At 40.2% G+C, this 13,605-nt stretch overlaps 1 protein-coding gene across 7 annotated transcripts in view; it reads left to right on the forward strand.

Moving 5' to 3' along the window:
- DMD (dystrophin) overlaps positions 1 to 13,605 on the forward strand; it is a 2,292,284-nt gene that overhangs the window by 2,190,620 nt on the left and 88,059 nt on the right. For all 7 annotated transcript variants that reach the window (XM_056131284.1, XM_056131279.1, XM_056131278.1 and 4 more), the window contains 2 exons: positions 9,615 to 9,816; positions 13,278 to 13,363. In XM_056131284.1, the coding sequence (XP_055987259.1) occupies positions 9,615 to 9,816; positions 13,278 to 13,363 (288 nt within the window). The remainder of the gene's footprint in view (positions 1 to 9,614; positions 9,817 to 13,277; positions 13,364 to 13,605) is intronic.

The following is a 13,605-nucleotide window of genomic DNA, read 5'->3' on the forward strand; positions in this document are numbered from 1 at the left end:
GAGAGATAGCTTAACCCAGAGTCTAGAGACAAAGGTGCATATACATATAGGTCCATTGAGAATAACTATAGTTTGTTAAAAACAAACAGAAAATGATGCGGTCTCCATTTCTAGACTTTGTGGGAACCCTGAGGAAAAGTGAGGAGTCAATTTCAAGGTCATGTGTTTGTATTTAGTCATGTGACAGTGGGAGAACTGCCTGCTCTGGAAGCAGCTAGTCACTGTGGCGAAGTTATGAAATTTGTTTGAAGATATGATATCTAAGGTACTTGAGCCTGAAAAGGGCCTGAACTCCAGAGATTCATTTAGAAACTGAAAATACACATGGCTAAAGTATTGTGTATTAGGGAGGGCCTAGCAAGGGCCTCTGGTGTAATATCTGGCTAGAGCGTGAAGTGGTAGGCCATTGTGAAGGACATTTTAAACTGGAGTTAAAGAATGTAGATGTCTGTGGGAAACCATTCAAGGAGTTCTGGCAGGGGGATGACATAATGGGATTTTCTTTCAGAAAGATCATTCTGGTATGTGGATTAGGGGTGGGGAGGGTATTGCACAATTTATGGAAGAGAGACTGATGAGGAGTTTCAGTAATCTAAACCAGCTAACATGGTGACCTGAGTTAGCCAAATCGGAATGGAGCTGATTGGAGAGAATTAAGAACTCTTGAAGAAATAGAGGATAATTCTTTTTTTTTTTTTTTTTTTTTTTTTGCTTTTTGGGTCACTCCCGACGATGCACGGGGGTTACTTCTGGCTTATAACTCAGGAATTACTCCTGGCAATGCTCGGGGTGACCATATGGGATGCTGGGAATCGAACCCAGGGCAACCGCGTGGAAGGCAAATGCCCTACCCGCTGTGTTATCACCCCAGACCCCATAGAATGAATAATTCTTTGAAATAAATTTGATGCACTGGATGAGGAGAATCTAGGGCAATAGGCTATGTGCTTGGTTTTGGTGAAGAGTAGGCTTTTGGTATAGTATATTTGTGCCACACCGGAGAAATTTACAAGTAATGCTTGAACTCAAAAGCATATGTATGCTCTGGAAGAGTATAAGAATATTTAGGACAGGATGAACAATGTCCTGAGGGTGAGCTGCAGAGGAATAGACAGAGGAACTGAAGGAGAGTATGAAGAGGTTACAGTGACACATACTGTATAAGTAACTAGGCTTTTCCTCTTCACTTTGGTCTGTAGTGCTTAGGACGACGCCTGCCACAGAAAAGGGTTTAATATATTTTTATGGAATTGGATGCATGAGGAAAGTAAATTTCTGCTTTCTTTTCCTTCTCTCTTATAGTCTGCAGCTATCAGGTTTCAGTTCTAAAGCTGCCAACTTGAAAATGGTTTCAAAAGGCCTCCCTAGCTAGGATCAGGATTTCCGTAGGAACCTGTTAATGTCAGTAGCTGGAAAGAAGCAGTTTCAGATGGGGTGCAGTGGGTGGAGTCAGAGAGTGAATGGAAAATGTCCTTTCTTCTGGCCCGGACACCCAACATACTGGTATCCACTGATAAAAGAGTAATTATCAACTGGTTATTGTTTGAGTCCATTCCAAAATTCTGAAAGGGTTGTTGAATATTCCAAATTATAGTAGGAAAATGCCCAGAAATAGAAATAGATGCTCTGGAAAACTTTACAAAATGACTGCCCCCTATGCTTCATGTTCCTTTTGAGCCTGGATGTGGGCATTATTCAATTATCCTGTCAAAAATAATTCCATTTACCCTATGTGTCTCATTGTCTAGCATTTCAGTTTTTATGTGAACCTGCCTGACCCAACACTGGGAAAATGAGGAAGGAGATATTGTGAAGAATTTTGGATACTTGAGGTTAGAACGTTGTGTTAAAGTTAAGCTTCAAGTGTAGAATGTAGAGTTTTAAGCCGGTATGAAGAAGCCTGCATATGCTTTCAGCGGACGTCTTTTCTCACACTTAGACCAGCTTTAGGTGTAGCAAATTTAGAAAGTATTTATCTGAGTTAAGTACTGGATTTTCAAGAAAGCTGGGAGGGTCTATGTCTAGTATGAATATAGGATGAAAAATGGGCCAATTTTTATTATTGAAAATGTGCAGTTGCACTATTTAACTGTTCAGCCCAAGAGTTGAGGATTTTTTCTTAATTTTTTTATTTACTTAGGTTTATCTTGTGGCCTTTGTATCATTTCTTTGCCTGCAGCACGACGATAAAGAGCTATTGTCTATAGTACAGACAAATAAAACTTGTCCTGGCTAGTTTTTCCAGCTGAAGGTAGCTTCCTCTAACTGTTACCTTAATGAAAATGGATGATGTTCTCCCAGTGATTTCCTGATGCCAGGGAAGAGGTTGAATTACCAGTGCCGTAGAAAATATGCAGTGCTACTGCCATTAAGCACTTGGTCTTTTTTTCACTTCACTATCCAAGCTTCAATATTATAGAAACCCAAATAATACAATATTATCCACTATAGAGAACTGGCTATTTAAGTTGAGAGCATCGCCATTGGCCTATAATGTAATCGGTTTGTAATCGGTTTAATGTTGCATGACTCCGTACTGCCTTTCAACACATTGTGAATGAAAATGAAACTTGACAGAAAAGCAGAGACAAAAAGAAAATCCGGTGAGAAGGATTTGTAAGATAGTTAATGTGGCTGATATCCCTTTGACTTGAGAGATTGTCTTGTACTTTTGCCTTATTCTTCTGGAGTTCCGATGACATCTATAGGTGTGTGATGTCTAAAATAAAAAAAGTAGCCAACTTCTAAGAACCAAATAAAAATAAACTTAACAGCACATGTATTTAGTTTATTAGTGTATGTTGGGTTGGAGAGAGTCCAAACCATAGAGCTAAATATACTGCAGTTGATGAATGTGACAAATATTCTGCAAGCAAGGAATAGAGAACAATTTGCTTCTGTTCAGCAAATGAATCACACAGCAAAGAGATTTTAAACAGCCTCGAGTCATCTGAATAAAGTCAGAGCTTGCAGACTCACCTTGACTGCAACAAACCAGGTGAAAAATGTGCTCTCTCTTTGCTAAATGCATCTCACCTTTTGAGAGCTCACTTAGGGTAGCATTAGACAGGGTTCCGTTGCTAAAGAAGGTTCAGGGACTCATGATAACCTGGCCTATAAATCTACAGTCTGTCGCAGGGAAATTAAAAAGGGTAGTATTATTCAGGTCAGATTTAGATCCAGAACCGTAGGCTATCTCATAGCAAGGGAGCCCAGGAGATTAATGTATTTATCTTCCCTATCCCCCAAAAAAGTTCTTTTCTCATAGAGAATGTTTTCTTTTTCAGATAGAGACAATATTGTGGTTATTTTAGAATTCTCAAGACCTTGATGACACAGTCAAATAAATTTTCTCGGTTTGCATGGCTGAGCAGACACTAGTGCCCAAAGAGAGGGTTCCCATAACATCACCCTATCACCAGGACAGCAGCATAATCCTGTTTAAAATGGGTTTTTATAAGAAGAATGTTTATAACCCCAGGTATTGCACAATGCATAAAAGTGATTTGTCCAAGATCATGGTGCTGATGCTGGTACAGAGTTCCTCATAGGCTCAGTCCTTTATTGTTCTAGCCAACTGCCATCCTCATCGTTCTCTCTGGTTTTAATTTGATGCTTTCAAAGAGCTGTCTTTACACATGGTCTTTTTCACCACTTTATCTTTTCTTATTCAAAGTAAATTCAACTGTCCAGGTATTTCTAGTCCAGTTTCTAATACTCCCGAGGTTCTTAGATTTCAAATGGGTCCATGTTCTTTGATCCACCAGACATCACTCAAGTGACCTAAGTATTCCCCTAGCTACCTATAGCTTTCCTCCCATAATAATTTTGCAGATAATTTTATGCCTAATAGTGTGGCAAATGAGATCTGTACTATATCACCTACCTTGCGTGCCATACCTTTTTAAAAATGTTTTTTATTATCACTGGTTTGAAATATTATGAAATTTTAGTGGTTTTGCTTCATGCCTCTGTATATGTGTAATTTTCACCACTCCCACCACTAAACTCCAGAGTCATTCAGCCACCACAAAGACTTCTCTCCTCATTCCTCCTCCAACCCACTTTCTCTTTGATACCCACCTACTTTTCACCCGTCTAGGGGTTTGTTTCATTGGGTTTTTGCCAATTCATTTGCTTCAGCAACACTCCCCTGATACTTTCGTCATCACAATTAGTGGCTACACATGTTTCATTAAGATTATTATAAATAAGTGCTCCCTGGATTAGGCTGTGTAAATATTCCCCCAGGATGCTTTTGTGACACAGGTCCTTAATAGCAAAGCTGTCCTGTGCAAGATGAACCAAAAGACGCAGCCACATTAATATTGCTCCATGGTTTCATGGTCATAACCAGAACTCCCATCTATTCAGCTCATGTGTGTGATAAATTGGCCAGATGTCCTGCTTGTTTCTTGGCTCTTTCAAAGGGCATCTGACTCATAGCTAAGGGAGCATAGTATTCTCTTATTTTCAGTCTCATTCTAGGTCACAACATTATGTTAGAATCTTCATTTTTTCACACTGACTGGGTGACTGTTTTCCCTTCAGTGGCAACCTTACCTTTCTTCCTTATTAATTATTCTCTAACCCTTCACACATACAGCCCCCCCAACACACACACACACACAATGTGTCCCTTGGGTTCAGCCACTAGGCTAGTCCATGTTTAGCTGAAATGACCAGATACACTGTTGAGTTTCCTGCCAATGGTAAGGAGGCAGGTTGTGTCAGTTCAGAAAAAGAATGGGACTCTTCTGTCCACCAGGTAACAAAACATTTGTGACAGCCCCAATTAGGCAAGGTATGAGGAAGAAGTAATTCACTCCACTGATACCCATGGAATCCTTATGCTTACGTTCCAACTAATATCCTAGATATCTTGTCTCAGAATATTACCAGCCTTCAAGACTCTTTATTGTAGCCCTATTCCAGGGACTACAGAGTATGGCATTGAAAGAGAAAGTGGAAATAAAATAGGGAACATCTGTAAGTTCCCCAGTTGAATTGTTTTTAAACTGGCCCCCAGTTAGCAAAAGTGGTAATTTCCCAGGTTCCTTTGGTTGGCACTCCACCTGCAGGCCAGAGAAGGTGAAATTCAACTGGAGGAGATTTTCACCTGGGTGCTTTTCTTCTATCAGTTCGCAGTTCCCTTCTAATTCATTTTATTAGCCCCTGATATTGTACCATTGCCAGATACCAGTAGAAAGTTGCTTTATCAAGAACCATTAGGAAGCCTATGCTATTTCAAATAAGGGTAGCTTGGCAACCAGCATCCATGATTCATTTCCAGCCTTCTGATCAGAATCAGTTTTTATTTTGGAAACAACGCCTTAGTCATATCTTTCACTAAGAGTGAGTAGGAGTCTTCTAAACAATCTCTTGTCTGACCCTAATTGCACCAGCTTAGGGCTTCGTTGCTAAATAACACACAGGACATTGCTTATAAAGCACTACAGTTCATCATAGGAAAGGCCTATAGTATCCCAGCAATATTAAAGTCAGGGTATCAGGATATGGTCCATAATCACAGGCTGTTTTCCAGCATAGTGTCCTGAGAGTCAAACCAGGGGAATGCTGTAAATGCCCTCTCTCTGTGAAGGCCATACAAGAATATACTTTACCGCTTTGATCTAGAACCATTATTCTGAGCACAGACCACTTGGGAAAATGATGGAGCACACGTTGGCATTGGAATCCTGCCCAGAGTTTCTTATAACTTGCTATTTATCTAGCCATATTCTGCCTTCTGTGTATAGAAGGAAACTCCAAACCCAGAGGCCTTCATGGGTCAGTGTTGTTGCTAGCAGTGAATGATGATGATAACATATAACCTATGACTACACAGTCTGTCACTCCTGTTCACTGCTTTGATCAAGGTCCTGCATTGTGTAAGCTGTCTTAGCAAGAGCTCTTCATGCCAGTGCCACAGCCTCTAGAATTTAACTTCACAGCATAGATAACTACATCAAAGTATATTGGCTTTCTTTCTGTGCAAAGATTTGCTCTCAATGTCCTTCAGCATTCAGTGTCTATAGAATGATGAGATGTCAACAGCAGCTGCCTCTTCCCACAGGCTCCTTCTGCCAGGGCAAAAACTGTTCAGCATTGCAGCTATCCATATGTCATGACACCCTGTCTTCATAATTAGGTCTCAGGATTATTTGTATTAGCAGAGTTTCCAGGTCGGCCTGTTGGATGAGCTTGTTGGATGGACACTGCATGACTTGTCCTAAGTTCTGAAGCTTTTCAATCTCACTATCATCATCATGATTTTGTGTATTGGTGATAATAGTTGTAATGCTAAAGGAAGTCGTACAAGTGAATGTGAGATGGTTTCCTTTCTCTAGAAAGTCTCTCAGGACTCTTTTTGCCATCCGTCTATCTACATCACTATGTATTCTTCCATGAGGAATTGAAAGAACCACGCTGCCGTGCCATAACACCCAGAGCAAGACTACTTCTCTCTAGTGTCAGTTTTCTGCAAAAATTATACTTTCTGGGCTTTAACCCCAAGATTAGGCAAAAAATGCCAAAAATCTGCTTCAGCATCTTACCAGTGGCATATATAGAAAGGAGTAGAGTTACATTTGAAACTAGTGTTGGGCCTATGGAGACAGTAGAGCAGGAAGGATGCTTACCTTGCATACTTCTAACTCTGATTCAGTGCCCAACAACACATCTAATCTCCTGAGCATCACCAGGAGTTACCCCAGTGCACAAACTAGAGTACTAAGGAATTGAGTAGGCACAACCATTGTCTCAGGAACCATCAGTGGCATCCTTGTGCTAATGTTTTCTTCCTTCCATGGTTTGTTTTTCCTGCACAGCAGAGAGACTGGAGGAGGCCAGAGCATTTTGTACTGTCCTCCTTAGCTCTCACCCCCACTGTCTGAGCCATCAAATAGTTCCTTTTCATCAGCATCCTCTTTAAAAACATTTTTGACAACAGAACAGTATTTCAGAACACCCTTGGCTTTTATGTAGCTCCAAAATATCTTCCCTACTGAATATACAAAGGTATAGATTCCCTAAATGGAAATTTCTGGCTTGAGGTAAAGAGAGTTTCACAAAGTTGTTTCTGAGGCTACTAGAAAAGGGCTGGAGCAATAGCACAGCAGGTAGGGCATTTGCCTTGCATGCGGCCAACCCGGGTTCGATTCCTCCGTCCCTCTCAGAAAGCCTGGCAAGCTACTGAGAGTATCCCACCCCCAGGGCAGAGCCTGGCAAGCTCCCTTGGCATATTTGGTATACCAAAAACAGTAACAAGTTGCACAATGGAGACGTTAGTGCTACCCGCTCGAGCAATTCGATGAACAATGGGAGGACAGTGCTACAGTGCTAATGTTTCACCAAAAATTCTTCTCTACAGCCTTCAACATATTCATTTTGAACAAGTATATGTCCATGTGGCATTTCGATAGTACCAATCAATTTTACATAGCTTGTCAAGTCCTTAATATCAGCATTGTAGAATTACATAGGTGTCTTTTAAATGTTTTTCTATGAAAATGGTATTGTTCTTAGTATGTTTGTTTTGGTAAAGGTGTTCATGGTTCTTCTGTGAGGGATTGTTCTGGTGTTTAACCACATCAGGTTTTAGCAAAGCATACTGAACAGTATATCTCTCCTAACTGTGATCTGCTCCTCCTGTTATTTCAAAGCCATTGGCTTGTTCCCCCTTGAGCTATTTATACTCCAAATTTTCTATTCTCTGTGTTACGTATTCACCTGTAGAGAGATAAGAATAGACCCAATAAAAAGGAATTCATGTGGTTTTGCTGTTTGTTGCCATTGCATGGGAAAATCCAACTTCTAATACAAAATGAGTTAAAATCTCACTTGCTAGTTCTTTGATCCTTTATGCTATTTCTTTAATATGAAGCAAATATACTTACAGTGGTTAGGGTAGAGTCACACAGGAAAAAGGAAATTGTACAAAAACTTTAAGCTGCCCATAGCTTCCTTCAGCTGTGGGTATAAAGAAATAGCACTGGGATATATTGGTATTTGGAAGAAATCCATTCCTCTCTTTTTCTCATGGAAATTGTATGCTGGGCGAAGTGTTCTCACTGCCTGCACTTGATGTGGTGGCTACAGAGAAAGTCTAGTGCACACAGGAGGGAATTAGTTGGAACCTTTGTGTCTGTACCTTTCTCCCTTGCATCCCCTGCCTGGTCTGCCTCGCCCTCCCCCAAGTCTTCCTGTGTGCTTCCCTCGTTGTTATTTTTTATTCTTTATTCTCTTCCCTTCCTGAGTCCCTTAAATCAAGTCCTACTCCTTTCTGCCACTTTATACAAGGTCTCGGCTTCTTTGTCTTTCGAGTATTTTTTTCAGCCAAAGGAGAGAGCCCTTTACTTTGATAGGATGATGGCTAGTCCCAGGCATTTGTGGGAAACACAGACCTTTACTCATGGGATGAAAGACAGAAGGAAAAATCCCTCCTACTTCTATCACCAGGCCTCGTTCATGCTTCCAGGGAAACTTTAAAGGCTACTATTTTCCTTTATTAAGACAAAATAGGTGCACCACAGAGCTGTTAAACAATATAGGTATTAACCATAATTTTTGTGGGGTTTGCCCCTAATTGGAACTCACTACAATTAATTAGTGAGCTACACTAAAATCTAAAATTCGCATCTGTTTAGTATCAGGGAAGTTGTTTACTGAATGCTGCCTAGGATGCCTGCAGTCACACTTAGAATTGTGTTTCTACCTTTCCCTCCCTCACATGTGAGAAGTTTGCTTAATCACCATCTAATCCTTCTCTCAGAGGACTGATAATTCAGACCTGAGTTTAGAGGTATAACATGCTATGAAGGGAAAGAAAATGTTACCTTTCCTGTTTGGGTAATAAATTGACTTTGGAGAAAAGCATCTTTCCTTGACCTCTTGAGGGGTAAGCGCGTGATTTACTGATGTGAATTTTAAAAAATGGAGGGTTCCCTTTGGTTCTGTTTCTTTTTGCATATGAATTGATGGCACCCCAGTTGAGAGGACTTTTCCCTCCTCTCCCAGTTCTAAGAAGTTCTTAGAGGACTTGAATCGTGCATTATAAGGTATAGTTTTAAGGTGAGGTTGCAGGGTGGGAAAAAGAAATAAAAAAGCAGCTTGAAAAACTTATATATCAGGTCTGAAGACAGGATAGGTTAATTATACCATAACATTAGTTGGCCTATTGAAAATTTCAGTGAAGTTGATTGCTTTTTCATTTGATGTTAAGGTAGCATTGAGATTGTGAGGTGACCAAGATCTCAAGGAGAAAATTACTTCATGATCTTAACGACATGGCTGGATGTATAGAGGTCACACAGCCCTGACTATACAGGGTAATCAAACTGACCTCTAATATTAATATGTGAAAATATCAGGAACTCTAAATCTCTGGCAAAACTGTTGGTTGTTTTTTGGGGGAGGAGATACTTGTGTAGAATGGCTGTGTTGATAAAGACTAGGCTAATTCCCCCTCATTCAACTATTCACCAGTACTAAAGAACAGAAAACAACTGTGCCAGGGTGTTCCCAAAGGAAAAAGCTCGCAGGAGGGAAGGGGGGGGGTGAGGGTGAGTCTCTCCTTTGAACCATTGTGATATGGTTTCCTGTGGCTTTTGCAGTGGATCTCTTGAATCTGTCAGCTGCCTGCGATGCCTTGGACGAGCATAACCTCAAGCAAAATGACCAGCCTATGGATATCCTGCAGATCATTAATTGTCTGACCACCATTTATGATCGCCTGGAGCAAGAGCACAACAATCTGGTCAATGTCCCACTCTGCGTGGACATGTGTCTGAACTGGCTGCTGAATGTTTATGATACGTATGTATGGCATGCTTTTTTTTTCCTCATTCTTGACACAGGCGGTCTACAAAGGGCAAAGATGTAATTAGCATTGCTGCGGGGTTTTGGTTTAGAAACTCAGTCCACTGGATGAAAGTTTTATGAAACCACACACATGCTGGGGGAAAAGGCAGCTCAGATAGAGAAGGGAGCACCAAGTAAAGAGTGTTGGGAGGATCCTACCAGGATGGGAGATGCATGCTGAAAGTAGACTATAGACTGAGCATGATTGCCACTCAATGCCTCTTTTGAAAACCACAGCACCCAAAAGGAGAGAGAGAGAGAGAGAATAAAAGGGAATGCCCTGCCACAGAGGCGGGGTGGGATGGGTGTGGTAAGTGGGGCGGTTACTGGGATCATTGGTGGTGGAGAATGGGCACCGGTGGAGGGATGAGTACTCGATCATTGTATAACTGAAACCCAAGCACAAAAATTTGTAAGTCTACAACTGTACCTCATGGTGTCTCACTAATAAAACTTTAAAAAAAAAAAGAAAAAAGGAAAAAAAAGAAAGTTTTATGAAACCGTGGGACTTCCTGGTGTCCCTGGGATAAATCATGTCTGCATTTATTGGAACTGAAAAACATATTTAGTAAGCCAGGAGATAAGAGCTAGCTAACCAGAGAGTGCTCTGAGATCAGAGACCAAACTGTTGAAGCATTCATTTTTTTTCCAGTCATAGAATGAAGTAGCCATGGGTTCTTTTCCCATTCTGGCTTGCGTGTTTCGAATTCCTCCTTGCACTTAGGGGTGGCTCTTTCTCAGTACAAATGAATGTGCTTCTGGAGATGCCCACACGCCCATCAGCAGATGGAAATAGCTTTAGCTGATATGTGGGAGATTTTTGCAGAAGATTCAGTTTGGAGAAGCTGGACCAAATGAAAACAAACCCTAAATGCTGCCAACTCAGCTCCTGAAACTGGAGACTTTTTTTTTAAAATAAGGACCTTTTTTTTTAATGAAGTTTCAGTTTGGCACTTCCATTCATCACTCTTTGAGAAGATTTGTTTATTACTTTTGGATTAAACACAGGGGATAGCCCCAATGTACTCATTTCTCTTTGGATTTTAATGATGACAATTGAGGAAGTGGACAGAAGAAATTGGTGTTAACTTTGCATTCTTAGACTTCAAGGTTATTACTTGCCCCATTTCACATGTCAAGTAGAAAGAACATCTCCCCCCTTTTGCCCTTTATTGTAGAATTCTGCTACTAACCTTTTTTTGATTGATGTTTTGAATAAGGTCTTGGATTTTTCTATCCCAAAACTACCTGGCTATTGAATTCTGACCATTGGACATAGTGGATTTTAATTGGGGATTATACTTAGCTTTGCCTTGATATGAATCTGTATTCAGGGCCACCTTCCATTATTTTTAGAACCATTTTTCTTGCAGATGACCTTCCAAATGAATCCTGAGCTTGTAATTTCCCCTATGCATGCCTGAAAATTATTTGGGGACAATTTAAGCTTTCTGAAGACCTGAGTTATTTTATAATGATTGTTAAATCTTTTTAAAAGTTTGCCAGTTTGGGGGCTGGAGAGACAGTACATACAGGGAGGTAAGGTAATCACCTTGCATGCAGCAAACCCCACTTCAATCTCCTGCACGGCATAGGATACCCAGAGCACTGCCAGAAGTGACCCCTGAGCACAGACTCAGATGTAATCCTTGAGCATTACTGAGTGTGACCTCAAAAAAGGAAAAGAAATGTTACACCATTTATTTAAAGAATAAAAAGAAAATCTTCTAATTTTCTAGTAATTTTGTTCATGCACTAGGATTCAGGATTTCTTTTTCATTAAGAGATTTATTAAATTATTCCAATTGAAAGTTCAATACGTTGTTCCCCAAAATAACCACATTTGAGGCCTATCCTTTATAAATTTAAATGCTAAATTGAATAGTTTAAATATTTTTACCAACATCTAAAATTGAATTGCTTTTCATAACTAACTATATAAAAGCTGAAAATTATTGAAGGATATTTAGAAAATGAAAAATATTTAAAATTTTCCCATGCAAAAAAAGAGCTTGTTAATAAATCTGTTATGTGGAATGCTTTCTTTTGGCTTTATATTAAAGTGAAAGCATATGTGTATTAACATTGATATAGCAATATGTTATTTTAAATTGCTCCTTAAGGTCATATATTTGAATGCTGTCTCAAAGAGTATCATTTTTCTTATGAAGATATTTATGTTTTATATGTCATATAGCCTGAAGTGATTAATTTTCTGCTCAATAAGGGGCAATCTGATGAAAATCTAAAAGAGTATTCAAGAGAACAGAGCAGTTAGTTGCTGGGAATTTTTTGGCTTCAGTAACCAAAGTCGGTAATTTGCTTCAGTAACCAAAATACTTTAGTGGATAGAAGTAATTCTTCCTCTTATTGACTTACGCCCAGGTGGCTCTCTACAGATGAATAGAAGCGTTTCTTCCCCTACACACCCATTTCATGTAGAGCTACTTTTTGCAACTACTTTTGCAATTCAAGTGAGAGATTTTTCAAATTGAAATTCGGTGATTATTCATGAGTTGAGTTGGTCCAGTTCTTTCTCCACATTCTAAGCCTGATAGATAAGGAACTAAAAAATTCTCGAATGTTTTAATAAAACAACGATTAGGGGCAGCGAACTAGTATAGCAGTTAAGGTGCATGCCCAGCATTGTCCTGAACTGGATTCAATCATGGGCACAGCATGATCCTCTGTGTGTGTGTGTGTGTGTGTGTGTGTATCCACATACATCAGTGGGTATAGCCCTGGAGGCCCTCAGCCTTCACCATTGTGGATCAGTGCAATCCTCAGCACTGCGGGGCACAAGCAGCACCCTATTTTTGGCCTATCTAGATCAAACCCCCGGGGCCTCCTGAGGATCTATTGGGAGACAAATAAATGAAACTATACTAAATGAAACTATGGTTAATGGGCAGGGCTGGAGTGATAGCACAGTGAGTAGGGCGTTTGCCTTGCACATGGTCAACACGGTCAACCCAAGTTCGATTTCTCCACCGCTCTTGGAGAGCCCAGCAAGCTACAGAGAGTATCTCGCCAACACGGCAAAGCCTGGCAAGCTACCCGTGATGTATTTGAAATGCCAAACACAGTAACAAGTCTCACAATGTTACTGGGCCTGCTCGAGCATATCGATGAACAGTGGGAGGACAGTGACAGTGATGGTTAATGGAGTTTCTGTACTTCTTTTCTTTTTTATTTTGGAGCCACAACCAGTAGAGCTCAGTTTCCTGTAGGCTCCGTGCTTAGGTTTCAATCCTGTGACCATATGTGGTACCAGAAAGCAAACCAAGTTCAACCATATGCAAAGCAAATGCCTTTAATCCCTATACTCTCTCTGGTCCTCTTTTTTCCTCAGCTAGAAGCATTTACCATTTGTTGAAGCCTCAGTAATTGTTTTCTGGTTTGATTTTTCATCACAGGGGACGAACTGGGAGGATCCGAGTCCTGTCTTTTAAAACTGGCATCATTTCTCTGTGTAAAGCACACTTGGAAGACAAGTACAGATGTAAGTCATGTGTATAAACTATATTCTTTTGTTAACATTGGGTAATCACCTCCGTTCTAGATGGGGAATGACACAGTGTTCTTGTTTGACAGCAGATTCTTTGTGTAAAACGTAGAACTGCTTTTAAAGGATCATAAAATTTCATTTGTGCTGTTCCCTGTCAAATACTCAATTGCAGCTATTTAAATAGGGAATGAGGATTCACTTCTCTGGCCCAAGTGTATTGTACACTGACTGTGTCC

The sequence above is a fragment of the Sorex fumeus genome, unplaced genomic scaffold, assembly GCF_029834395.1.
Source record: "Sorex fumeus unplaced genomic scaffold, SorFum_2.1 ptg000086l, whole genome shotgun sequence".
Classification (NCBI taxonomy): Eukaryota; Metazoa; Chordata; class Mammalia; order Eulipotyphla; family Soricidae; genus Sorex; species Sorex fumeus.